The 27,555-nt window shown below is 42.3% G+C and overlaps 1 protein-coding gene across 1 annotated transcript in view; it reads left to right on the forward strand.

The window, feature by feature from the left end:
• Window positions 1-27,555, forward strand: part of LOC122540620 (Down syndrome cell adhesion molecule-like protein 1 homolog) — a 571,589-nt gene that overhangs the window by 451,928 nt on the left and 92,106 nt on the right. The window contains exons 18-19 of the mRNA XM_043676579.1: window positions 8,979-9,125; window positions 13,473-13,628. Of these exons, the coding sequence (XP_043532514.1) occupies window positions 8,979-9,125; window positions 13,473-13,628 (303 nt within the window). The remainder of the gene's footprint in view (window positions 1-8,978; window positions 9,126-13,472; window positions 13,629-27,555) is intronic.

Consider the following 27,555-nt stretch of genomic DNA (forward strand, 5'->3'; position numbering starts at 1 on the left):
CATGCTAAATTGCCCATAGTGTTAAGTGCATTAATCAGAGGGAAATGGGTCTGGGTGGGTTACTCTTTGGAGGGTTGATGTGGACTTGTTGGGCTGAAGGGCCTGTTTCCACACTGTAGGGAATCTAATCTAAAAATGACCAATGTAGTTCAGGCATGGCATTGGGACCTGGAATTCTTGTGGGAGTTGTCATCTGTGTCTGCTCAATATCATTCTTTCTGGCACTATTTTTTTCCCTTTGTTCTATTGCATGTGTACCTTGCATTTAAGAGTACTCGCCTTCGAGGAGACACACACACACACACACACACACACACACACACACACACACACACACACACGTAATATCTGCTTCACAACATATAATGTTAGTGTACTTTATAGTTTTAAATAAACTAACCCACAGAGTTAATCAATCTCTGGTGAGCAATTGATTGTCAGACCATCATCATTAGCATGATACTTCTTTCTCTCTGTTTCTCCCTCTCATTCATCATTCTCTCATGTACAGAAATCCTGGTTGTCAGGAATTATCTACTTCCCTATTTGTTTCCATGGAGGCTGAGAGTGTCTGGGATTGTCACCTTGTGATTCCAGCATCTGCCGTTTACCCCTGGTCTGATAACTCGATCATGTTCAATTACCTGTGGTACACATTGACAGTACAATAAACATTTAATACAACACCAAGTGGTCAAAGCTGATGTGATTTAAGCTTTCAAATTTCAGAATGGACTGGCTACTTTCCACCTTGCCTCGAGGATAATAACAAGAATGTCAAAGTCTCTCAAAGCTGAGAGAAGAAGGAAAAAAAATGTATTGATTGCAAGCGTGTTATCACACAAGTGTTTCCATAACTGTTATTCGAAGTGAGAGATTCTCAGAGAGCATTTTCTGTTAAAATCCTAAAAATGGCTCAATCCAATCTGGGTGATTTTCACATTGAGGTTGTACAAATCAGCAGAAAAAGCAAACATTGCTGTTGTTTTGCTCTGAAACTGGTCTTTAAAAAGAAGTCTTTACAATAAACACTTTGACATCGCTCAGCAATACAATGTCACTGTATAAAAGTTTATTTTATGGCACACTGCAAAACAAACCTTTACATTTATATAGCACCTTGCACTGAATGTTTCAAGGCTCTTTAATGCCAATGGAGCACTTATTGAAACAAACACAGACCATTGCTGGAGAAACTCAACAGTCCTGGCAGTATCTTTGGAGAGAGAATTTTAGAGTCCTGTTGAACTCTTCTTCAGAACTGAAGGATGTTGGAAAATGTTTCCCTTATACTTTTCACAGAGACAGGGGCCCAGTGCTTTTGCCTTTTGAAGTGCAGTTGCTGTTGGAATGTGCACATCAGCCAATTCATGCACAGCAAGTTCATGCAAACTGCAGTGTGATAATGAGCGAGTGATGTTAATCGAAATTTAAAATATTGACCAAGGAACAAACTCCTCTTTGAGATCTTGTATATCCACTGAGCAAGCATTTGAGACATGTCTGAAAATCAACAGCACAGAGCTCATCAGTATTGCACTGGAGTATCAGCTATTGATCTTTGCACTAAAGACCTGGACTGGGGCTTGAATCCAGAGCCTCTGTGAGTCTGAAGCAAGTGGGCTGCCAACTGAGCAATGGCTGTCACTTTCTACATTTGCACTCAGGCATCACATTTGCTGCTCATCCTTTGAAGTAGGAGAATGGGTGGGGTATTGATTGAGGAACATTCCCACCAAAACAACAACTTACTTTGTGTCAGTTATCAGAAGGTTGAGACCACTCGTGTTTCCGAGTCACAAGTAATAGAATTCAGGTCACATTCCAGTGTAACTCTGAGGGAGTGCTACTCTGCCAGACGTGCCTACGTTTTGACAAACTGTCAGGCTCCATTTGTTCTCCTCGGTCTGAAAAGATCCTATGCATCTCATTCAAAATTGAGTGGTGAGCGGGGAGGTGTGGCATGCCTGGTGTTGTTGCTACCGTCTATTCTATAATCAACATCTCACACACAGATTATCATATTGCCACCTGTGGGATCTTGCTGTGCATCATTGTTCTTTGCATTTCCTAATGACAACAGCCACTCCATTTCAACAACTAGGAGAAAGTGAGGACTGCGAATGCTTAAGAGTCAGGCGTTCCTAATGAAGAGCTTATGCCTGAAATGTCAACTCTCCCGCTCCTCAGATGCTGCCTGGCCTGCTGTGCTTTTCCAGCACCACACTTTTCAACTCCATTTCAAAGCCCAGTGTTGACTAGAAAGTACTTTTGAGATGCCCAAAGGTGGTGTTGAAAAGTGCTTTTTTTTAATGCATTGCTGGCTAGGCCAGCATTTATTGTCTGTGCCTATATGCTCAAGGGCCAGTTAAGAGTCAATCACATTTGCAATGAGTCTGGAGTCACATAGTCCAAGCCAGGGAAGGATGACAGTTTCCTTCCCTAAAGGACACTATTGAACCAGATGGGTTATTCCTCGCAATCGACAATGGATTCGTGGTCATCATCATTGGATACTTAATTCCTTAAATGCAACATTTTTTTTCCTTTCAGGGAGACATGAAGTGAAGCAATGATTAGTTAATAATCTACTCTAGACAATAATTTAAAAGTATTTAAATTGCAGCAATTAAAACACCCTATCTGATCATCAAATTTGAAGCATAGTAGGGAAAATTATTAGTAATTATAAAGAATAGTGAAAATATCCTGAGGTTTTCAAGTGTAAGCCTGTTCATTTTTGCACTGGCTCACACACTCCTGGCCAATTCTTTACTTGCCATTTCAAGTTTGACAAGGGATGGGGCAGGGGGTTGATTTGAACTTTCCCAAAGAGCCCAGTTTCTAGGCAAACTCTGAGTGTGGGAAGGTTGCAATCACTCAGAATTGTGTGAATGAATCAAAGCGAAAAGGGCACAGTTTGCCCAGCTATTATTAGTGGGCGCTCCATTCGAGGGCCACACGTGTTGGAGGATAGCAGCTGTTGCACTCGCTAGGCACAGCAATTGTAGGTCTGCATTTATTCACAAAGGCAGGTCGCCACACCTCTTCAGGGGCAATTAGGGTGGGACAATAAAAATGATAGCCGTGTCAGTGAACATCGCATATCCCTGAACAAAGGGAAAACAATCGATTCAAAGCAAAGTGGACAAATTTGGGAGGGGTGACCAAAAGCATGAGCAGTGAGGTTGGTTCTAAGGAGCTTTATATTCAGCTGCTGGTCTGGCATCTCATAGAAACATAGAAGATAGGAGCAGGAGGAGGCCATTCGGCCCTTCGAGCCTGCTCCAGCATTCATCACGATCATGGCTGATTGTCCAACTCCATAACCTAATCCTGCTTTCTCCCCATAACCTTTGATCCCATTCACCCAAGTGCTACATCTAGCCACCTCTTGAATACCTCCCTGGGCAGTTTGATTGGATTCAGTTCTGTAAGGTTTAGGGTTAAAAGTACTCAGCACCCAAACCTGGCCACTCTTCAGTGACAGTGACTCCTGCTGCTGACACCCAGGGAGAAAACTGGATTGAGCTGAACTGCGAGTCCTGTTTAGTTGTTAAAAAGTCCTGTGGACAACCTTTAGCAAGAACCTCAGAAAGAGAATTGCCCTTTGAATGAACAGTCTCAGTCCTTTAGGTGCAATTGTTGTCCGAAGCTTGGTATCAGTTGTGTGATTAAGCTCCAAGGGGAATATAAATGTTGTTGTCGAGTAGCACAAGGTTGATTTGATTTGATTGCTCATTGTCACATGTACCAAGACGCAGTGAAAAGTATTGTTTGGCATACTATCCAGGCAAATCATACCTTACGTAAGCACATCAGGGTAATATAGCAGAATATAGTGTTACAGCTCCAGTGAAGGTAATATCTGAAAGGTCTGTTCAAAAGTTTGATAACAGCAGGAAAGAAGCTGTTCTTGGATCTGTTGGTAGCACGTTGACACATTCATAGAATACTTGCTCAGGTTTTTATTAATTAGAAGGAATAATGAATGTACATTATGGTTTTCCAGTGTTTTTCCATAATCAATCTTTGGTTCATTTCACAACTTGGTCCAATGAGTGGTGGTACCAAGGGGGAATTGGGAGAAAATGTTATTGCAAGATTCATTGCGGATACCTTAGAAAACACCTTTACAGATGGATGTAGATGCCAGGGGAGTGAGGGGAGGGTAAAGAGGAATTGGAGGGCAGAAATTATCCTTGGGGCTTTTGAAGGGAAGGATGTAACAAGGTGGAGATGCTGATGGGGCAAGAGCTCCAGCAGGCAAGAGGACACTGAGGAAAGAGGTGGGGAGATGGTTTGTGAAAGTATATCGAGAGCTTTGTTGCAATGTACTGCAGCCGCGTGGAAACAAACTCACTACAAAACTATGAGGGGCATGATTTGGGTAAATAGGCAAAGTCTTTTCCCTGGGGTTGGGGGAGTCCAGTACTAGAGGGCATAGGTTTAGGGTGAGAGGGGAAAGATATAAAAGAGACCTACGGGGCAACTTTTTCACACAGAGGGTGGTACGTGTATGGAATGAACTGCCAGAGGAAGTGGTGGAGGCTGGTCCAATTTCAGCATTTAAGAGGCATTTGGATGGGTATATGAATAGGAAGGGTTTGGAGGGATATGGGCTGGGTGCTGGCAGGTGGGACTAGATTGGGTTGGGATATCTGGTCGGCATGGACAGGTTGGACCAAAGGGTCTGTTTCCATGCTGTACATCTCTATGACTCTATGTGGAAACAAACTTGCTACTACAGCCATGTGACGTTCCTCAGCTGCTCTATAGCTCCTCTTCCACGCACCCCTGATCCTTAACAAGGATTACACCTGAAACCTTGACTTCTCCACCTCCTGAAGCTGCCTGGCTTGCTGTGTTCTTCCAGCCTGCTGCTTGTCTACCTTGGATTCCAGCATCTCCAGTTTTTATCATCTCTAACCAAGTTTGTACCATGGCAAAGTCCCTTCAAAGAACATCCACTTTGATGCAATAGGACATCTTTTGAAATTTATGGATGACAGAAAACATTGGAAAAAAAACTAAGTCTCTAAATGGCAAAGACAAAAGATGAGAGACAGAGCGAGAGTGCAGGTAAAGACTATATTTTATGAGTGAACTGTACATTCTCTGACCCAAGCAAGCCTTTTGCAGATGTCAAGAGGTTAGGAAGGAAAGCAGGGCCTGATACATTTTATTACTCTTCTACAAATGGTGGTATTGATTGCTTTTCAAAAAAATCAATTGAGAGGATTCAGTGTTTTGACACCTGACAGGTTTGATATACAAAAGTACTAGTGAGAGCAGAGGAACGTGGAAAAGAAATGATGAAGTGGAGAAAATCTGAGTATGAGAAAATTCCAAATCAGCAATGCCAGCTCCCAAAGATGTGAATCCCCCTCCCACAAACAGCCATTGGCATGGCTTTTACACCATCAAGCTCACATTTTTTAATGAATTCTTCCTCACAGACTTTTGAATTATGAGGATGGGTTCAATGAATATGGCTCATATTCCAAATGTATTTGCATTTTAGTTTAGATGGGTGATTGAACTGGAGTGTTTAGCTTAATAAAAAGGATTTGATAGGGTAGCTACAAGGGGTGAACAGTTTGGTGGTAGTTATTTCCATTAGATAGGTAGCTAGGATGTGGTTCAGGATAATGCTAACTGAAAAGGTTTAATCTCCCTGTCCCTCAGAGTGGAAAGCGCTGGGAAAAATCACCACTGCTAAAACCTGTCCAGGGAAGAAGCCAAAAGGATCTTCCTGGGGGCAGAACAGCCAATGAATGACAGCTCACTGCAGAAACACAACAACCTCTAATGGGTCTCTAAAGGGAGTGCTAGTCCAGGATTCTCTAAAGGCTGACTTGCAGGTTGAGTCTGTGGTTAAGAAAGCAAATGTAATGTTGTCATTTATCTCAATAGGGTTGGAATGTAAAAGCAGTGATGTGCTACGGAGACTTTATAAAGCTCTAGTTAGGACCCATTTAGAATACTGTGTCCAGTTTTGGGCCCCATACCTCAGGAACTGAAGGGTGTCCAGTGGAGATTCACATGGATGATCGGTGAATTGGTAGGCCTAACGTACGATGAATGGCTGAGGATCCTGGGGTTGTATTCATTAGAGTTCAGAAGGTTGAGGGGAGAATTAATAGAAACTTACAAGGTAATGCATGGCTTAGAAAGGGTGGATGCTGGGAATTTGTTTCCGTCAGGCGGCGACACTTGGACCCATGGGCACAGCCTTAGAATTAGAGGGGATAATTTAGAACAGAAATGAGGAGACATTTCTTCAGCCAGAGAGTGGTGGGCCTGTGGAATTCATTACCACGGAGCACTGTGGAGGCCGGGTTGTTAAATGTCTTCAAGCCAGAGATTGATAAATTCTTGATCTCGCGAGGAATTAAGGGATACGGGGTGAGTGCGGTCAAGTGGTTGAATGACAGAGTGGACTCGATGGGCCGAATGACCTTACTTCCACTCCTATTGCTTATGGTCTTATGGTTTAATGGATCCAATCCAGAATAAAGAAGGGGCACAGTTAAACAATGGATTATTTAGGGATCAAAACAGGTCATAGCTTTTCCACATGAAAGGTAATGGGAATCGGGAATTCTAACATCAAAGACTGTGAATATTTATGATCCAACATTTTCAGGACCGAGATTGATAGAACTCTTTCTTAACTCAAGGTAGCAAGAGATATGAATCAAATATAGGTTCGATATAGTTTAATGGAACCAGCTGAAAAGGTGAGATGGCCTACTATTATTCCTAGGTTCTCCACAAATCACAACGTGACCCTAAACAATACGATGTAAATGTAGCATCATCCAGCAGTATTTTTATGGAATGCCATGGTGCGATACCCAGTTGATGAGTCAACATGAACTCTCTTTATTGAGGTCAGACGCTCACATGAATAAACACTCATCAGACAGTGTGGCTCATGCTATAAAATGCAAATCAAATTTATTAAAATGTAAAATGTGGGTAACAGCCGATAATCAAAAAGGCAGTTTCATTTAATTGCAGAATGTTTAACTTGGCCCTCCTTGGACATACAAAATAAATAATTAAATGAACAAAGCCTTTGCTAACTCTCTTAGTAAGGCTAAACCAAAACCAGCATCCATAATTTTAAAAAGCACAAGACTCCATCTAACCAGCAAAGAATATTCCAGCCTCTAGTTCAGAAGAATAGAGAGAAGGCAATATCCTTCATTTGGCCCATTGGCTGTCCACCAAATGGACATCTCAGAAATCGGTGGCTGTCTTTCAGCTGTTATCAAGACAAAGCCAAGCTTTGAATGTTTTGCGTCAGGATGCTGTTTCTGTGGTAATCATGTCTCACTGCCTTAGCTCTGCACCATGTGTCCAGGCGAAACATTATTAACTGATTTTGTCACCACACACCATCCAGTGTTCCCCTTTATTTTGACACCTCTCAAAATAGTGAAGGTCATCAGTCTGTGAGTTGATGTCTTATAACTGAGCAACCTTCTTCAACCCCTCCAACATGGAGGGCACGCAGACTGCCGATAAATAGTCTGCTCGAGATTTGAAAATGAAACGTTCTCTGCCCCAATCAACCGATGAACTGAACTTTGTGGAATTTAGGTCTCTCCTAGTCCGGAACCACAGATAATCATCAAAATGAATCTATTGAATGAATTAGTTACTGTGAAAGTGAGATTAGGACTCTAAATCCTTTTCCCTTTGTTCTGCTCTTCAAGACCCGGAAGCAACGCATGAAAACCAATTTGATCCTGGCAAAACCACTAAAACTAAAAGCTTTAGTAACAATGATCATTCTCACCTTTCTGCAGCGAGGTGGTCAGTCTACTTTCATATGGGACTCAAATACTAACAACTTCCATTTATAGTGTAGTTAAAATAGTTAACTTTAAAATGTGGAGAAAAGACCACTTTTGACTTCAGTTTTAGGTCTAAACTAAGAGAAATAGGAATAAGTCTCAGGACCGGTTCCAAAACAAATAATTCTAAAGCTAGAGTGTTACATTTAACTTTGGTTTGAATTGTTTGTGTTGTGTGAGAACTTCCTACCCTTGGAGCAATCTTGTGATTGTGACGGAACTGCACATCACTGAGCACAAATAGCACAGTGAGGGTGGAGTTAGAACTGTACTAGAAAGACTGAGAGAGCAAAAAGATAGAATAGTCTTTGCTGAACGTTACTATGGGATCAGAGCCTGCAAAACCTATTAGTAATAATGTTTAATAAATGGTTTAACTCTAAAGTTTAAACCTGAAGATGTTTCTTGACTTTGCCCCCCCCCCACAATCTGTTTTGAATCCAAACACATCATGCAGCATCAAGCGACATCACAAAGAGTGTGGATTCTTGGAATTTTTTGCTTCCTGATGATGCTGACACTTTCTGGAAAGTGGTTTGAAAAACACTGATATTCTTTTCAAAATAAAGAAACAAAATAGCAGTCCTATTGAAAAATGTCTTAAAAGGCCTCTTGCTTAGTAAAAAAAACTTGCTTCGAGTCATAGTCATAGAATCATAGAGATGTACAGCATGGAAACAGGCCTTTCGGTCCAACTTATCCATGCCGACCAGATATCCCAAACCAATCTAGCCCCATCTGCCAGCACCCAGCCCACTTCTCAAATAATTTTTTTTTGAATGGGGAGCAGGAAAGGAGTCAAATAGTAATTCTGAAGCCATTTTGTGAGTAAGGTGAGCCAATTCTATATCACACCCGTCATTGCGCGTGTCTGTGTAAGGAGGACAAAGAGTTGGCGTTCTCCTAGATTGAATCCCTTCCAACGCAGGAGAATGTTTTGTGGAATGTATACATTGTTAGGAATCTTGAGTTGTTAAGCTGTCACTTTAACAAGGTATTGTTCCTTCCCTAAATACTGTATTATGTCCTCACAGCCTGAGAATAATTTCCAGTTGTTTGGAGGATCGATGAGGTTTGCTTTGTGTTCTTACTTGTCTTGTCTTCTCACAGTTCCCAGCCAACCTCCAGACAATGTGAAAGCTGTTTCGATCTCATCTGACGTTGTCACCATTGTCTGGTCACCACCTCCACGAAGTACCTTAAATGGAGTGTTAAAGGGCTTCCGAGTCATATACTGGTCCGTGCACCAAGATGGAGGTCAGTTGCGAGCTGAGCATTACTTTTATTTTCTCCGTCTCTTCAATTTTTTTTCTCTTGCCGTCTTGAAGGTGCTCTCTATATTCTGGGTTAATGCTCCAGCTCTAACCCCATACGCAGGTTGTTGCTATCCTTTCTTGACCTTTAATAATGATCCAGTTCTCAAAGAATCATTGAACAGTTACAGCCGTAAAGTTTATTCAGCCCATCACATCCATGTTGGCTCTTCACAAGAGTAATTCAGTTAATTGCGTTGCCCTGCTTTCTCCCCATAGCCCTTCTTTATCTCCCTTCAGTTATACAATTCCCTTTTGATTGAATTTCCACTACCCTTTCAGGACGTGCAGTGTAGATCTTAACCACTCACTGGGTAAGAGCAAGAGAGGAGCCACCAGTCTAAAATGAACATATGAAGAGAGAGAACTTTGACACTGTATTAGAGAGCTGGATTTGGTAGCCTACTGGGTACAGCTGAAAATAACGGAATGTTCAGCTTGTACGTTTGCTCGCTAAGCTGGCAGATTTGTTTTCAGACGTTTCATCACCATACTAGGTAAAATTATCAGTGAGAGAAAGTGAGGGCTGCAGATGCTGGAGATCAGAGCTGAAAATGTGTTGCTGGAAAAGCGCAGCAGGTCAGGCAGCATCCAAGGAACAGGAGAATCGACGTTTCGGGCATAAGCCTGAAAAAGGGCTTATGCCCGAAACGTCGATTCTCCTGTTCCATGGATTCTGCCTGACCTGCTGCACTTTTCCAGCAACACATTTTCAGCCAAAATTATCAGTGAGCCTCTATTGAAGCGCTGGTGTTCTGTCCCACTTGCTATTTATGTGTCTTGGTCAATTGGTAATATCACTTCTGGTTCTTTTTCTCAGAGGTTCTTTTCCTCAAATGATATCACCCACCTTAAGAGGCCAAGACACATAAATAGCAAGTGGGACAGACACCAGTGCTTCAGTGGAGGCTCACTGATGATGTTACCCATCAGTTTTCAGATTGAAAACAAACCTGCCAGCTCAGTGAGCAAACATACAACCTGAGCCTTAACCTGAGCTACAAATATTCTCAGAAATTGCATAAAGGAATGTTTCAGTACATAAGGAGTTAAAGAACTTTACTTAGTGATAAGGAGTGAACAGCCTCAGGACAGTGTATGTGCAGAAGCGCAAAGTCTGAAATGTTCCAAACTGGTATAAGACCATAAGGCATCGGGGCAGAAATTAGTCCATTCAGCCCATCGGTCTGCCATTCAATCATGTCTGATAAGTTTCTCAACCCCTATTCTCTCATTTCCTCTCCTTAACCCTTGATGTTCTTGATATGCAAGAACCTATCTATCTCAGTCTTAAATATTCTAAATGCAGATACGGGTATTGACTTAAAGCATAAGATAACGCAATCTGGTTTCCAGCCCTTCCATCCACAGGAACAGCTTCTCTCACCTACTCTGTCCAGCTCCAGCATGATTTTGAACCTCCATAAATCTTCATTAATAATCGGCCAATGGAGGACTACAATGCAAAGAAAGACCCTTCAGCCCATCAAGTCTGCATCAGTCAAAAACAAGCAGCTAACTATTCTAAACCCAAATTCCAGCACTTGGCCCATAACCTTGCCTACCTTGGCATCACAACTGGACACCTAAATACTTCTTAAATGTTACAATGGTTTCCGCCTCTATTACTCTTACAGGCAGTCAATTCCCGATGCAATTATGTAATAATTTGGATCTATCCCTCCCAGAACAAGTGGCTCTGAGGCTTTAATTCACAGCTGAGATGTGTGAACCCAGCATAAATCAGGAAAGGAAGCTGGAAATATCCGGCTTTGTATAATGCAGAGACATTCTGCATCTCTGTATTCAACCAACTGTGTTCCAATGTTAGTGCCATCATATAGCATTGTGGGAAGAAAGAGGGGATGTTGGGCAGAACTGAGATCGGTCACTGTTTGGTTTTGTGAATGGGAATCAACAGGTTCTTCATTGAGCTGAGAGGATTCCCACATATGTCGCTGCTGCTGCATGTGGTGGAGGATCAATGTTCCTACAGAATGAAGACATATGCAGGGCACAGAGTGGTTCGAGGGAAAAGGGGTTGAGTCCCAATTGATAAATGGTGAAATCTGAATTCAATTAACTAACAAATGCATTGAAATGATGATTTTTGATTCAAGATCAGGAATTCAAAACTAGTATCATTGATGGTGACTGTGAACATACTCACAAGTGTCACCAAAACACATCTATGTCACTGATGCACTTTAGGCAAGTAAATCTCCAATTTCTTTCTTGGCCTTGTCATGTGACACCAGAGCCACATCAATATGGTTGCTCTGAACTACCCTACAAAATAACCAAACAAGTTCAACTGTAGTTAGGCAACAAATACTGGGACGGGCAGATCATATAAAAGAATTGGGTAAGAATGAGGTAAACATCTGATGGTATTATTACAGAACTCAGTCACAGCACATGACCAATAGTTTACAAGTCAACTGGAGAGGGAAAAACTTGTTTTATCCATTCGCTCTCTCTCTCTGGTCACATTGTCCCAAGTTTTTCCATGTTTTTGGGCAGCAATGGAAACTTATTAAAATGAAGGGCAGGTGAATGACACATTGTACTTGCCTAAAAGGTCACATTACAATTAAGCATCATGACCATCAATGTTGCCACTCACCCACAGCCATTTAATCTCTCAATAGGGTCAGAAATTAACAAATCTATTCTTAAACAAAGTCCAACTGAAGGAAATACGAATCCTCAGAAATTTCTTTCAAATTAAAAAAGTTCCAAAAGGTTGATCAAAATAAATTCCACGAAGTAAAGGTTAGGTTAGGTCAGCATAGTTCCAGAGGACCTTGGGGCTGCTCTCTCTTTCGAGAGAGATGGCTGGTGGTGGTTCAACCTGGAGTCACCGCACCTTAGGTGAGGGGTGAGGTTGAGAAGTTGGCATCTTCATGATGACCGCAGCTGGTACGGGAAAAGAACCCAGGAAATACTGATGGCCCTGAATAACCTCAGTCAAAATTCACTATCTATCTGCTGTGCATAATGCTACCAATCTCAGCTGGTTCCTGTCCAATTGCTTTCTGATTATTTGCACAAATTCTGCACTTAACCATTCTAGCTCTTTCATCTTCTGGCTGACCTATACTGTGAACCTCTCCAAGTGCTTTTATTTCTGATTTCTAGAATCTGCAGTTTCATGCTCACCAGCATATTTTAAATTAAAAGCTCCCTGCCTGGAAATGTCACTGTTCGAGTTCCACTAGTTGTGCGCTGCCCCCTCAACCAAGTACCTCTGGTCTGAAATTTACTGATTCAAAGTGACATAAAGCGAGTCCTACAGAATCTCTTCCCACTTGTACAAAAAAGATTGGTGATTAAATGCTTCTGCCTTGCTGTGATCCATGTCTGTGTGTGTGTGTCTAAATGGGTGTGTGTCTATGCGCATATGCATGTGTGTTGAGGGGTGGAGTGGTTTACGTGGGTGCCTGCCAATGTGGGAGTGGTTCAACATATTGTCTAGCTAACACCAATTGTTACAGTTAACCTGAGAATGCAACTTTTTAAAAAAGTTTTGTGATTTACACATGAAAGGAGTGAAACTATCATGGTATTCGAACAGATGAAGGACTCAACAGACAATCAAGGTATTTTTTCAATGTATAATTTCAGTTACGTCACACTGTAAACTTTTGCAATAAATTCTGTGCCTTACAATTGTGTCCTCCACAACCACCTGATGAAGGAGCGGCGCTCCGAAAGCTAGTGCTTCCAATTAAACCTGTTGGACTATAAACTGGTGTTGTGTGATTTTTAACTATGTCTCTGTGTGTGTGTCTAAATGGGTGTGTCTATGCGCATATGCATGTGTGTTGAGGGGTGGAGTGGTTTACACCGGTGCCTGCCAATGTGTGTTTGCCGGGGTGTGTGTATATGTTTCAGATGTCTAAATAATCCTGGGAATGGGACATTCCCTTTTATCCCAGTGTAAATATAAAACACTCTCAAGCCATGTTCGCTATTAGAGTAAAGCTTCCTTTAGCCCGTCCTAATAATGTGTCTTAGTCACAGTCACATACAATTTCTTCCTTTTGTACTTTTTTCAATTCTTACAACAGCTATCTTATGCCAATTTGTGTGAGCTTTTTGAGGTGGATTGGTTTTTTTCAATTTCACCTGACATAGAACCCTCACAGCTGGCCAACTCTCATCTGAAATAAACTTCCCCGGATCCAAAACCTAGGCTGAAGAAGTGAAGCCATTCAGTCAGTGAAATTAAGTCTCTTGTTCCACTGCCTCACATTCAGTCCAATTTTCCTTTTGTACTTTGGTCCAGACTGGGGAGAGATGCAGAACATCACCACCATGGAGAACCGAGTGGAGCTGAAGGGATTGGAGAAATTCACCAATTACAGTGTGCAGGTGCTGGCGTTCACACAGGCGGGAGATGGAGTGCGTAGCTTGGTGCTCTACACTCAGACAAAAGAAGACAGTAAGGACCTTCTCTCTTTTTGTTCTACTGTAGACATTGAGTAAGTTTTGTTTTTCAGATTTTACATGACATAACTGAGTCTTCAGCAGCACAACGTGACCAGGGTCAACAGCACACAATGATGCTTTCAATGAGGAATATTTCTGGAAATAATTGTTGCCAAGGAGGCTTTAAAACTCATAACTCATGGATACAGCATTCCTTTGTCAACTCCTTTAACATTATTTTATACAGGTCAGCAGGTGGCATGGTGGCTCAGTTGCTAGCACTGCTGCCTTACAGTGCTAGGGACCTGGATTCAATTCCAGCCTTGGGTAACTGTCCATGTGGAGTTTGCACATTTTCCCCTTGTCTGTATGGGTTTCCTCTGGGTGCTCTGGTTTCCTCCCACAGTCCAAAGATGTGCAGGTTAGGTGAATTGGCCATGCTAAATTGTGCATAGTGTTCAGGGATGTATAGGTTAACTGCATTAGTCAGGGGAAATGTAGAGTAACAGAGTAGGGAAATGGATCTGGATGGGATATCTTTGGAGGGTCAGTGTGGACTTGTTACGCTAATGGCATGTTTCCACACTGTAGGGGTTTGATGATTTAAAAGAGCATTGAAAATTTCTCTCTGAGTGTCTTTTTTGTCAGATGACACTCTATAGTTCTTTAGATTAGATTAGATTACCTACAGCGTGGAAACAGGCCCTTTGACCCAACAAGTCCACACCAACCTGTCAAAGCGCAACCCACCCAGATCCATTCCCCTACACCTAACACAATGGGCAATTTAGCACGGCCAATTCACCTAACCTGCACGTTTTTGGACTGTGGGAGGAAACCGGAGCAAACCCACACAGACATGGGGAGAATGTGCAAACTCCACACAATCAGTCGCCTGAGGCAGGAATTGGACCCGGGTCTCTGGTGCTGTGAGGCAGCAGTGCTAACCACTGTGGTATCGTAGTATTTGCTGTTATCTTGTTTTAGCTAATCTTCCCACCTATTCTTTTTAATCTCAATTACATCCTGACTTTTGGGCCTTGGCTTCTTCTCGATTAAAGGGAATGTTGAAATTGGGCTTATGTAGAGCTATCAATTAAAATTCTCCATCTGTCAATTGGTGCTTATTAATTTGTATCTCCTTCACAAATTGGAGCCAAGTGTTTGGTCTTGGCAGACATGACAGTGTGTTCAAGATGTCCTCTTGATAGCGCTGGCAAGTTTTCCAAGTAGTTTTCGTGGCTGAGTTATGTTAGGGTTCCATTGGTGAGCTGCTGATCAATTGATCCTGAATATATGACAGGGAACTTGGCTGACCTCAGGAAGTTGGAAGCTTAGGAGACAATGTCCCCAGAGGGTTTTGAATGGCTTATATTAATGCTTGTTCACTTCAGGAAGACCATTCCTCCTGACCCTGTCAGGTTTTGGGATGCACTTTAATTGTAAGCCTAAATTAATGGCAATTATAGACTGAATTTGGAGAAAGCCAATCTAAAGTTTACTCATCCTGATTAATTGCAAGATCCATTTCAATTACAAATACTTTTTCACCAGTTTTACAGAATATATTAAATATATCGAGACAAGTACAAAATAATTGATTCCTAATAAAGTTTCAGCTTATCAACACTGGCATAGCAATTTGCAAGACTGGTTGACTATCTCTTTATCTGTTCTGTTCACTAAAGTTCTTCTTCTGTCTTCTTGATGTACATTAAACTACTAAGACCGAGGCCTTATTAACCCTTGCTCTCCACTACTCACTGTACATGAGCAAAATCATCCTACAGGAACAGTTCATGGACAATTTTGGATTGGCTAGGTAATCTATGCCTAATTCCTGATTGATTTCTTTAAAAGTAACGGTCATCTTAGCGATAATCACTTCCTTCTGTCTCCTTATTAATTCTTTAAGATGCCAATCACATTTGTCCCTCTAAGCTAACCAACTCCATAGATCATTACTAAGATAAGATGGTCAGGCGGCATCCAAGGAGCAGCAACACATTTTCAGCTCTGATCTCCAGCATCTACAGTCCTCACTTTCTCCTATAAGATAAGATGGTGCCAACAAACAATTAATGCACTGAAAACAACAAATACTGGTGATCACAGCGGGTCAGGCAGGATCCATGCAGAGAGAGCAAGCTAATGTTTAAAGTCTGGATGATTCCTCATCAGAGCTCTGATCTCCAGCATTTGTTGTTTTTGGTACAGATTGCAGCATCTGCAGTAATTTGCTCCTAAACAATTAATGCATCTGCTTAAATCATGAAATGATTGATTCTCACCCCCTATTGACCCAAATGATACATCTGAATGTTCTATCAATATCTTTTCACTACAAGAACCATATGAGACTCCACAATAACTGTTAATGCTTAAAACAAATTAAAGCTCAAAATGACCATACAACTTAATACACATCGGCCCATTACATACATTAAGTTATCATTTTAAACCATAGTTGCATCTTTGAGTACAAGTCTTTTGCTTAACTGCATTCTTATATGTGTTAGCCTAAGTTTGTATTAGTCTGAGCCATAAAATAGAATTAAAATGATACACTTTATCTTTAACATGACTTATATGTCTTTCTTCCCCACTGGAATTAATACAACGAACCACACTCAAACAGAATACACTTTAGTTCCTCACTTGTTTAATCAAGTCAACATATTTATTATTGAAAAATAACTCACCCCTACAACTCCAAAGTTGTAGGGGTGAGCTATCACATACAAGCTGTTTTTTAAACTTTCCTTCTGTGACAAAGGAATCCCCTATTAAAGCCAAATGGTGAGATTATTCAATATAAGCTGCCAAAGGGTTGGATGAGGAGTGTGGCCAATCAGTGCTTCACATTGATGTTGCATTAATGTTACAGTAACCTTACACTGGCCTTAGATGAGCATCGCCTTGATTTTAAAATTCTCACCTTTGAGTTTAAATCCCTTGTCTCTCCCTATCACTGTGACCTCCTCCAAAATTGCTGAGCTCCTCCAATTCTAGCCTTTTTGCAGCACTCCCAGTTTTAGTCACTTCACTGTGCCTTCAACTATAGACCATCACTTCTGGAGTACTCTTGCTAAACCTCGTTACCTCACCCTCTTAAGTCTTTCCTTATAACCTCGATGTGAGTTGCGATACATTCTGCGGAGTTTTAAAGGAGGATCGAGAGCACTATCCGGACACTATTTTCACTTTATAGATAGGATAGATTCTTCAATTTAAATTTCTGTTTTAACAGAGTTAGCGAACAGCCATGCATCCTGCTACCTACTTCACACCCAGTAGAGTTACTGATAAACAAATGACAGTCCCAACCCCCAGTGCTGCAGCATGTTATGGATATCAACATTGCTTTTTCTGTGTACATGATGCAGTCAAGGAGAGTTTCTGATTGTGCTAGAAATTGTATTGAGAAGCTGCCAAGTTTAATGAGTAGGAAATCAATCTCTCATTTAATGACCCAAGTTTCAGCTCTTTTGATGATTAGAATCAGCCTTCTTTAAAGTTTTTGTGTTTGGACTGTTCAGATTTGCCCCACCAAATAAGCAACCACTGGACCATGTGCGGGAGGGAAAATTCTGTGCTGTAGTGGGTACTGTCTCTGCCTCTGAGCCAGACACTCCAGGGTCGAGTCCCACTCCGAGACTTGATGGCTACAGAAGATGTGTTCATTACACAGCCAAACTGATTGGTTGTTGACTCACCTCAGTTCATCAGTGGTTGGGTGGGAGAGCCAGCAGTGCAACAGCCTTTCCAAATGTAAAGATTCCACACACAAGCCTTTGCTCTTCGCTCCACAGCAAGCACTCACCATCCTTTGCTGATGATGAACATGGAGTCCTCCACCACCTGAGGAGAAGGTTGCCAATTGTCTTCTACCTGACCAAACCAATTGGACTGACACAACTCACCCTGGCATACAGTGGTAGTAAAGTAAATGCTTCCTCTCTATTGAAACACATAAACCGCATTTACCGATTCTCTGACATCTTAACTCACTCTACTAAATCATCCCTCACTTAAATAATGGGATCTGACCAGCTGGTAAACATCATTGGTTTATTGATGGTGAACAGTGTACCTTAATTAAGTGAGGAGGGTGACATCATGGCAAATTTCACTGAGAGGACTGTAGTGGTGTAAGCGGTTCATTTGCTGAACTAAGAATCTTAGAATCACACAGTATAGCAGAGTACCTACGGCCCATCAGATCTGTAATGCCATAAAAATAGTTAAACAGCCTTCATTGGTAATCCAATAGAACATGACTCAATACCCGCCTGCACTCTGAGAATTTCACCTTTCCTACTTTTGTAAATATGTGTTGTGTCAGAAAAAGTGACAGTAAAGCTGATTTATTAATCTCCTTTGGGGAGGAAATGTGGTCAGGCTGGTACGCGACTCCGATCCTGTTGTGGGGTGGTTCATTCGGAGATTACTCAGTTGTAACAACCACAAATAGGCAATTAATGCTGCTGTCTCCACCACAAATTCTTGCCACGAGCTTGGTGCTTCGTGTCTTCATCACTCCGAAGGACTGCTGCGGCTGACAATGATGGAGATAAATGAACGCTGGCAAGGAATATAAAAATATAAGAACGTTAGAATATAAGAAATACCTCCTGGGATAAATGCAATCCTTTCTACAGTTGGCCATCCATGTACCAATGAAATACAACAGGAGAAAAACAATGAAAATGTAAAAAATTAAAATCATAAGATTTCGGAGCTGAACTGACTAGTCAGACCATTTAGTCTGCTCTGCATTTCAGTGAGATCTTGGTTAATCTGATAATCCTCAACTCCACCTCCCTGCCTTTACCCCATAACCCTTGACTCCCTTACTGATTTAAAAATTTGTTTATCTCAGCTTTGTACATACTTAATGACCCAGCCTTGGCAGTTCTGTCCATATTCCCAACCATCTGAGAGAAGAAGCTCCTCCTTATCTTTCTCTTAAATATGCAACCCCTTTTAAGAGTTGAAAATCTCTGGTCCTAGATTCTCCCACAAGGGGAAACCACCTTTCCACACCTAAGTCCTCTAAGAATCTTGTCAATGAGGCCATCTCTCAATCTTTTATATTTCAATAAGTACAAGCCAAATCGTCTCAACCTCCGCTGATATGTTTGTCTGTCCCATACTTGGCATTAGCCTAGTAAACCTTGTCTGCAGTGCCCCAATCCTAGTATGTCCTTCCTTAAATAAGAGAAGCAAAACTGTTCACTTGTTCTGATTGTGGTCTGACTGGCATGTAGCACAGTTTTAGCATTAAACTCCTTCCTTCGTCCATTCTGCTCTTTTCAATTCGGCCGCTCTGCATTATTTAGTGACTGTGCTGAAATATTCAGATATGTCACCAAGATCCAAATGACTGTAGCCTTGCCAGGTGGAAGTGACGGTTATTAAGGGAAAAAAGAATTGTAATTGGACAGCAGGCGAGTGCAAGACTCTGCTGGGAGAGGCGAGCGTGGATGGAACTGTAGTTGTCCAGCAAGCTTGGCTTTTGACCGATGAAGTGATTTAAAATTAAAATGTACCTAATTATAGACTGCAGTCTGAAATTAAGGCTTCAGTTCATGCCAGAACAAATCCTATCATGTTCAGATCCATTATAACATGCCACCTCCAAGGTTATTAATTGTTGCTTGATTGCAGTGGATAGTAAATCCTGATGGAATTCTGCCAGATCAACTGGATGACCCAGTTTCTCCCACAAAGTGGGATCTGCATGCAGTTTTTTTAATGCCAGGGGTCCCATGTATTTGCATATTTTTTCATTAACTAATCCTTTCTCGCATCAAAGTTAAGAGTAGGATTTGTATTTTCCAATTCAAAAGAAAATCCAAGATCCCTGAATAATTATTAATGTATTTAATCATCTCTAGCCCACAGATGATGATGCTGTCATTTTTTTGTTTTCAGCCACATTTAATCCTTCTGGGGGAATAATGCATGATGATGAATGAGCTGAGGTTTGCATGTTTCCCAGTGGCCTTTAAGTCATGAATCCGTGTTGCAGTTGAGTCCCCTCTGGGCTTGCTGCTACCTTCGTTGATTATTATTGTGCGTCTGGATAGTGGCAGCTGTCTTGAGAGGAACCCTGTGCACTTTATGAGTTCCCAGCAGACCACTGGACCAGACAGGGAGCTGATAATGCCCGAGGCAGGCTCAAGCATGGCAGATACTCCAACATTTCTCTCAACGTTATCAAAATAGATGGGTCAACAGCTACGTCTTGCATCCAACCCAGGCTTTTAACATGGGGAAAATGACCCAAAGCACTTTGTCGAGATGAAGCATACATCTAGAGGGTAATGAAATGCAAGATGAAAGAAGAGGTTTTGCTAAGCCTTTTAATTCAGGTTTTCACTGCACCATAGTACCAAGGCAACCCTGCACTGTCAAATGCAAAATGTAACATTTGAGGCCCCATTTTCAATCTCAAGTGGGTATGGAAGATCCCACAGCACTATTCAGAGAAGAGCAAGAGAATTCTGGCCAATATTCGTCCAAAACAGCCAATCTGCTCACTTTTGTTAGATTCATTCATGGGCATGGGGATGGCTGACTGGGCTATGATTTATTGCCCATCACTAATTGTCCCTTGATCTCAGTGGCTTCCTGGGGCCTTTTCAGAGGATGATGAAGGGTCATTCACTTTGCTGTGTGTCACATGTCAGCCAGACCAGGTAAGGACAGCAGATTTCACTGGGATCATGAACCATTTTACATCAATCATCAATGCCGGCATCGCTGCCAGTAGGCTGGTCTTTTTTTTCAAATTGAACTCAAATTTTACCATCTGGTACAATAGGATTTGAATCCCTGTGCCCCTCGAGCATTAGCCTGGATAACATTTTCCCTGGAGCGACAGAGGCTGAGGGTTGACCTTAGAGAGCATTATAAAGTCACAAGGAGGATGGATAGGGTGAATAGGGTCTTTTCCCCAAAGTAAGGGAGTCCAAAACTAGAGGGCATAGGTTTAAGGTGAGATAGGAAAGGTTTAAAAGGGGCAACATTTCACGTAGAGGGTGGTGTGTGTATAAAATGAGCTATCAGAGGAAGTGGTGGAAGCTGGTACAATTACAGCATTTAAAAGGCATCTGGATGGGTATATGAATAGGAAGGGTTTAGAGGGATATGGGCTAAATGCTAGCAAATGGGACTAGATTAGGTTAGGATATCTGGTCAGCACGGATGATTTGGATGGAAGGGTCTGTTTCCATGATGTACAGCTCTATCTCTCTATGATGTAGTGATATTACCACTACACCAGTGCCTCCCTGATTCTAATGCCTGAATTGCTGCTGAATTTCTCCATATTATAATGGTGAGAGCTTTTTAAAGGTGCTTATTTGGCTGGAATATGCTTTTAGGCATCCTGATATCATTCTGATTCAATTCAACTTTTTTCTCTTAAAGCAACAATAGAGCCATAACAACATGGTGGGATTAGGTAAAGGCAGGTGAAGTTGTGGAGGAGCTTGCTAACTCAAAGTACATGACCAGCTCTCTGGGGGCAAGAACAGCTTTGGCATAGCGAGGTCATGAGGAGAATGTGGCCACGGGGGGTGGTGTACTACATAAACATGTCAACTGAAGACAAAAAATATAAGTCAGTGGCCCTAACCCTAAATCCAATCCAGCAAACTTTCATGGCACAAGGCAATCCTGTAAAATCTGGTTGTGTGGAGCATTCTGGGTAAACTATGGTGGAGTTTTTCTAGATTGATTATTTTGGGAGATGTGCAGTGGATGTCAACAAGGACAAAGATGGGTATGGGTGTGGAATTGATGCAAGATTGAGGTTTTTTGGATATAAGGTAGTTTAGATAGTGAAAGGTGAAGTTGCCAGAATCCCAGATGACTGGTGCTGATTTAAGCTAAGGGTCAGTATACTTTAGGTGATGGGAAAGGTTAAGAAGTAAAGTCCTTCATGATAACCTCAGCCAGTGCAGGAATTGAACCCACACTGTTGGGGCCACTCAGCATTGCAAGTTAGCTATCCAGTCAGGCGGTATGGTAGCTCAGTGGTTAGCACCAGGGACCTGGGTTCAGTCCCCCCCTCGGGCGGCTGTCTGTGTAGAATTTGCATGTACTCCCTATGTCTGTGTGGGCTTCCTCTCACGGTCCAAGGATGTGCAGGCTAGGTGGCTTAGCCATGGGATTGCAGGATGACAGGGATTGAGTCTGGTTGGGATGCTTCTTGGCGGGTCAGTGTGGATTCAATGGGCCAAATAGCCTGCCTTCACACTGTAGGGTTTCTATTCTGTGAGCTTACTGGGCCCCTCATTTCAAGAAAGTGGAAGTTTAAAAATCATTCATGGTCCAGCTTTCCTGTCTTTCCTCATGGTACTTACTAAGAGAGAATCAAGCACCGACTATCAACTGAATGCAGCTCATGAACATGGAAAAAGAAGAGCTCATTAGTATAAAAATTATGAGCATTATTCACAGCTAGAATGCATATAAACCGCTACATAATTGTTATTAAAAAATGGCCACTGCCAATGATTTGAGCCACATCTCCTGCCAGCCATAATGTCGGCTCAATTATTCAGTAATTTATCGTTTGAATATTTCACATAAAATCTGTAGCTTGTGCTGTAAATAGAATAGCCTGAAGTTCGAAATCAAATAAGTGGTGCTGCACTTATGCAATTTTTATGAAGAAATAAAGGATTTGTACCTATGGCCTCAGGGGCTTTGTCACAGATTAATCTACATACATAGGTTCTGATCTGAACCCTGCCATCCTAAACAGGTGCAGAGAATGTGGATTAACTTTGAACATGGATTAAATTGTGACGATGTAGCCCCTGGTAGTCTTAAATATTAGAATTTATCTTTATTGGTCCAGTCATAATGCTTTCACATTAAGGATGTAATGCTGAAAAATGGAGGCTTAAGCTCTTGGCTGCCTGTATCATCTCTTTCCCCCCCTGCAGTCTCTTCCCAGCAACGTGATCTCCCCCTACATCCCCCCCCCACCCCCCCACCACAACAAGCCACATCGCTTAATACCTGTAAGCTGCTCAGAATTCAGTATCTCGTGGTAGGTAGGATTTGAGCAGTCTATCTGAAAATGATGATCACGATTGTCTCATCATCTGTCATTTTCGTATTAATTATCACACCCCTTAAAGTGACAGAGGCCCTTCTCTCCCCCACCGCCTCAAACATTTTTGAGAGGGAGGTCTGATTTATACTTCTGACCATAATAACTTGAGAATAATTTCGCAAATAAACATGTTCTTTAGCTTATTCCACTGTCTGCTATTTTATGTATAACACACACACACACACAGTCACACGCACACACACACATGCACGCACACTCATACACATACACACTTATACACCCACACATGCATACACATACACATACACACACACGTTCATAAAATTTTGTAACATCAGCACGATGATTCTTGCATTTATTCACAAATACTGCATTGCCTGAAGGGGTGTTTTCTTATTCTTCCCTGCAAAAGGAAATTCTTACTTTTCACTGCAAAGATGGAAAGCTTTCTCTGGAATTCTAGAACTGCAAAAGGGACACAACATTTTTCACATGAATAACAGTATCCATTTCAATTTTCCAACTCAATTTCAGTGAAGGTGGAGCCAGTCATAAGGTTGAATGCTGTTGTCCCTCAACCCCCAGCCTGGGTGAACAGTGAGCCTGCAAACATCAGCACATTCAGACCGTTAACCGAATCACAGTTTAGTCTGACTTACTGGGCCCACAGTGGAAACTAAATCCTGCTTACTCCCCTCTGCAAATATAGCATTCACATCTTTACATTAATCAGACCTGCTTTATTCCCAATTCATGAAGTGAACCGAAATGACAATCAGGAAGAATGTGTCAGAAGTCACATGACACCAGATTATAATCTAACAGATTTATTTGAAATCACAAGCTTTCGGAGCTTTCACCAAAGGGGCAGCAATCTGAAAGCTTGTGATTTCAAGGAAACTTATTGGACTATAACTTGGTGGCATGTGACTTTCTGACTTTGCCCATCCCATTCCAGTGCCAGGCACCTCCACATCATGGAAGAACATGGTGACGTAAGTAGCCCTAAGAAACCTTTAGGCGGAGGTGGGTACTGCAGATGCTGGAGATTAGAGTCAAGATAAGTGTTGTGCTGGAAAAGCACAACAGGTCAGGTAGCTGGTGAAATCCACATTGATGCCATGAGGTTGGAGGGTTGTGAGGCAGAATATGAGGCATCCTTCCTACAGGCGTCGGGTGGTAAGGGAGTGGCGATGGAGAAGGCCCAAGACTTTCATGTCCTCGGCAGAGTGGGAGGGGGAGTTGAAATGTTTGGCCATGGGGCTGTGGGGCTGATTGGTGCGGTGTCCCGGAGATGTTCTCTGAAGCACTTGGCAAGAAGGTGTCCAGTCTCCCCAATGTAGAGGAGACTGCATCGGGAGCAACGGATACAATAAATGGCGTGAGTGGAAGCACAGGTGAAACTTTGATGGATGTGGAAGGCTCCTTTGGGGCCTTGGACGGAGATGAGGGGGGGAGGTGTTGGTACAAATTTTGCAATTCCTGCAGTGGCAATGGAGGGTGCCAGGAGGGGAGGGTGGGTTGTTCGGGGGCGGGGGGAGGGGGTGGCGTGAACCTGACTGGTAGTCATGGAGGGAACGGTCTTTGCGAAAAGCAGATAGGGGTTGGGAGGGAAATATATCCCTGGTGGTGGTGTCCGTTTGAAGATGGTGGAAATGTCAGCTGATGATGCGATTTATGCGGAGGTTGGTAGGGTAAAACCAGAGGGTTCTGTCCTTGTTGCAGTTGGTGGAGTGGTGTTCGAGGGCGATGGTGTGGGATGTGGATGAGATGCATTGGAGGGCATCTTCAACCATGTGAGAAGGGACATTGTGGTCTTTAAAGAAGGAGGTCATCTGGTGTGTTCTGTGGTGGAACTGGTCCTCCTGGGAGCAGATACGGCAGAGGCGGAGGAATTGGGAATACGGGATAGCATTTTTGCACGAGGTAGTGTGGGAGGAGGTGTAATCCAGGTAGCTGTGGGAGTCAGTGGGTTTGTAAAAAATGTCTGTGTTGAGTTGACCATCATTGATGGAGATGGAGAGGTCCAGGAAGGGGAAGGAGGTGTCAGGGATGGTCCAGTTGAATTTAAGGTCTGGATGGAATGTGTTGGTAAAGTTGATGAACTGTTCAAACTCCTTGTGGAAGCATGAGGTGGCGCTGATGCAGTCATTAATGTAACGGAGGAAGATGTGGGGAGTGGTGCTGGTGTAACTTCGGAAGACAGACTATTCTATGTAGCCGACAAAGAGACAGGCGTAGCTGGGGCCCATGCGGGTACCCATGGCTACTCCTTTCATCTGGAGGATTCGAAGGAGAAATTGTTGAGGGTGAAGACCACTTCAATCAAACAAATAAGACGGTCAGTGGAAGGGTACTGGTAGGGAACCTTGCTAGTCCATTCTGGAATTTATGCAAGACATATAAAAGTACGAGGGTGTGCCAGTCCTGTCATTCATTATCAAGAACCTTTGTTGTCCTTTCATCATTCTCGAAGGATTGGTAATTTGTCAGGGAGATGGTGGTGCTGCAGTACTACCATTTAACTGGGAATCATGAAGCTCAGGTTAATGTTTTGGGAAAACATGTTCAAATCCCAACAAGAAAACCGATGAAATTTAAGCTCCGCTAATTAAGTAAAACGTTGGAATTGAAAGCCGGTTTCGGGTGATGGTGATTGTTAAACAATTATTGATTGGTGTGAAAACCCAGCTAGTTCACTAATGTCCTTTAGAGAAGAAAATCTGCCATCCTTACCTGTCTGGCATACATGTGACTGCAGACCCACAGCAATGGGGTTGACTCTTGATTGCCGTCTGAAATGAACATGGGAAGTCACTCAGTTCAGAGAGAATTCAGGATGGGTAATAAATGCTAATCTGGCCAGTGATGCCTACTTTCCATGAATGAGTAACAAAAATGGATAAAATTGCCCAGTTTGTCATCAACAAGCTTCCAAATCATTTCTGTTATTAAGATTAGATTCCCTGCAGTGTGGAAACTGGCCCTTCGGCCCAACAAGTCCCCACCGACCCTTCGAAGACTAATGCACTTAACACTATGGGCAATTTAGCATGGCCAATTCACCTGAACTGTGGGAGAAACACTAGTGGGAATGTCTAAACTACTTAAATAATAGGAGAAAGAACATTTATAAAAACAAGTTCAACAAGAAGAGATTTGTTTAAAAACATGAAGATTGTATGATTGATGTGATAGTTTTAAGACGGAAATGAACACTAGTGTCAGCACTCAAGATTTCTGGGTGTGTCATGGTTTGGTCAAAATAACAGATGGTACTCTGCCTAAGTGTTTTTATATATGCTTTTGTGGGATGTGGGCATCACTGGCTGGGCCAGTATTTATTTCCCAACCCTTATTGCCCTTGCACTGAGCTGCTTACTTGGTTATTTCAGAGGATAATGGAGTCGACCATGTTGCTGGGGGTCGAGAATCACATGGAAGCTAGACTGGGTAAAGAATGCTCATTTCCCTCTCTCAAGGACATTACTGAATCAGAGGGGTTTTCAGGACAATTGATTGCAGTCATGTACTCACGATTAACCAGCTTTTGATTCCATATTTATTCAGTGAATTCAAATTTCACCAACCGCCATAGTGGGATTTGAACCCATATTCCCAGAACATTAGTGTAGGATAAGACCATAAGACCATAACACATAAGAACAGAAATTAGGCGATTCAGCCCATCAGATCTGCTTCATCATTCAAACATGGCTGATAAATTTCTCAGTCGAAAAGCATGCACTGGAAAAGCACAGCAGGTCAGGCAGCATCCGAGGAACAGGATAGTCAATGTTTTGGGCGTAAGCTCTTCATCAGGAATGTCATTCCTGATGAAGGGTTTATGCCTGAAATGTTGACTCCCCTGTTCCTCGGATGCTACCTGACCTGCTGTGCTTTTCCTGCGCCACACTTTACAACTCTGACTCTCCAGCATCTGCAGTCCTCCCTTTCTCCTGGTAAGTTTCTCCACCCCATTCTCCAGCTTCCTCCCCATAACCGTCAATCCCCTTAATACTCAAGAAGCTATGTATCTCAGTCTTAAATATACTCAATGACCTGGCCTCCGCTGCCTTCTGTGGCAAGGAATTCCATAGATTCACCACTTTCAGACTGAAGACGTTTCTCCTCATCTCTTTTCTAAATTCATTCTGGATTGCTAGTCCAATGACATTAGTATGACACCACAACTCCCTAACTGATATGCCTAAGCTTCCACCACAGTTGAGGGACCTTATATCGCATCATTTGACATTTTCTACATCCAACCCCATATAACCTATGGTTTGTGAGAGGCAGTTAGCAGCTAGTGGTTATCATTGAGGCTCTACTATAGAGTCTTCTGGGGATCTGATTGAAATATCCCAGCACACATGCCACCAAACCTTTTAAAGGAATCAATGGTTCTAGTCAAGACTGTTTCAGTCTGGGCTGCGTTCTGAAGCTAGATCAAGGAGCTGAAAGACACACTGTTTTTACAAGGCCCTTCACTGTCTGTAGGTTGCCATGGTCCGTCCTCAAGACTGACAGTCAACCATTGACCTCCAGGTAAAGATCACTTTCCGAGATTATCAGATTGGGCTGATACCTGTGTGTGTACTGGGGAGACTGGGTTCATTGAAGGCATCAATCTTACAAACATAAAATTTCATCTACCAAGAGCAGGTAAATGAAGTTGTGAAGCAGATCAGTCACGATCTAACTGAATGGTGATTTAGGATATGAGGATTATTTGCCATGTAACTGCATAGAGGTCCTGTCTATTCAGCAGGCTAATGTTCATATTATGTACAGGGACAATCAGTGCTGAGCAATATATCTTTTAAAAGTACAATGTTTT

The sequence above is a fragment of the Chiloscyllium plagiosum genome, chromosome 35 (genome assembly GCF_004010195.1).
Source record: "Chiloscyllium plagiosum isolate BGI_BamShark_2017 chromosome 35, ASM401019v2, whole genome shotgun sequence".
In the NCBI taxonomy this organism is placed as follows: domain Eukaryota; kingdom Metazoa; phylum Chordata; class Chondrichthyes; order Orectolobiformes; family Hemiscylliidae; genus Chiloscyllium; species Chiloscyllium plagiosum.